The following is a 1,378-nucleotide window of genomic DNA, read 5'->3' as shown; positions in this document are numbered from 1 at the left end:
TGTACTGCCCTCTAACCATGGACACCCCATCCAGATATATGCCTGTGCTCATTTCCTAGTTGGCCTTTAAATAATGCTCCCCAAATATTTTTGGATGATAAGCCTCCTTGCCTTTCAATTTGATTTACTTCTGTTTTTCACCCTCTCTTTGCCCACACAATTCAATCACAGTACAACTTTTCCCCATAGAAACTGATTGTTATCTCAACTCCTATACCGAATTTAAAAGGTCAGAAATACAGTATGTAGCATGTGTTCAGTTGACAAAAGAATTTGCATCAGATTCCTTTAAATGATAACGAGATAAGTGATTAGGTATGTTCTGGGCTCTGTCATTACATGCATTAGCTCGTGAATTCTCATATTTATTCAATGAGTCATGAATTCCTTATGTTCCCATTTAAAATTTATACAACAAGGGCAAAGAGAAGAACTCCCAGTGGCATAATATTGTACATGTTGGTGCTTTTGTGCTTATGAAAAGGAAAGCAATCCAAATCTCTCCAACAACTCTGTGAGGAAAAAAATGGCCAGTCTCTTCCTTTAAAGATTTACCGTCTTGGAAACTCAATGGAGGGTCACCTGATTTGAAATTACATGACAGCAGTGTGTGTGTAGGGCAGAAATAAAGATGAAATAATTTATCCAAGGTTTCAGTTAGTAGATGATAGAGCTAGAACAGGAACTCTGTAACATGATGTTACAGTTCACTTTAAATGGAAAGTCTCTGTAGCATATTGTTGTTATTGTTGTGTACCATCAAGTTGGAATCGATTCATAGCTGACCCTCCAGAGGGGTTCCAGAAGCAGTAAATCACAGGGAAATTGCCCATCTTTCTCCCAAGGAGCAGTTGATGGATTCGAACAGCTACTTTTGTGTTGGAAATGCAATTAGAAACAACAGTGTTTTCAACAGTTTGATTTACTGATGTAGGTTATGACACATCACCAGAAAGTGATGAATATCCATATTGGAAATTTGACCATGAGAAATTGAGGCTTACTTGACAAAATGAGCTTAATTCCTTACTTAGTCTTGACTGTAGGGTTCCACACTCACTGCGTGCCGTGTCGTTCAACCTTAAAACTCCTCTGCCTCTTTCAATCCAGGATTGTGTTGTGTTGTTGAATATAAAAAGCTTGCAGTTGATCTAGATGATAATTTAAAAATATGTCAAATATACAGAAATTTTTCCAAAGTAAATGATTTCTTATGATATTACATGTTTCTGTTTGTCCTTTTATCAGATTAACCTATGCTAGTGGGAAGAAGAGATCTATATTTGTTCCTATCCCAAAGAAAGGTAACCCAACAGAATGAGGAAACTACAAAACAATCTCACTGATTTCACATGCAAGCAAGATTTTACTGAAGATT

The 1,378-nt window shown here is 36.7% G+C and overlaps 1 protein-coding gene across 1 annotated transcript in view; it reads right to left on the bottom strand.

The window, feature by feature from the left end:
• Positions 1-1,378, bottom strand: part of RANBP3L (RAN binding protein 3-like) — a 58,597-nt gene that overhangs the window by 24,481 nt on the left and 32,738 nt on the right. Inside the window, exon 7 of the mRNA XM_006902355.1 lies at positions 1,031-1,151. Within this exon, the coding sequence (XP_006902417.1) occupies positions 1,031-1,151 (121 nt within the window). The remainder of the gene's footprint in view (positions 1-1,030; positions 1,152-1,378) is intronic.

This window comes from Elephantulus edwardii, unplaced genomic scaffold (genome assembly GCF_000299155.1).
Source record: "Elephantulus edwardii isolate Elephantulus edwardi_28Jun2011 unplaced genomic scaffold, EleEdw1.0 scaffold00395, whole genome shotgun sequence".
Taxonomy (NCBI): domain Eukaryota; kingdom Metazoa; phylum Chordata; class Mammalia; order Macroscelidea; family Macroscelididae; genus Elephantulus; species Elephantulus edwardii.
This window is presented reverse-complemented; position numbering and strand designations above follow the sequence as displayed.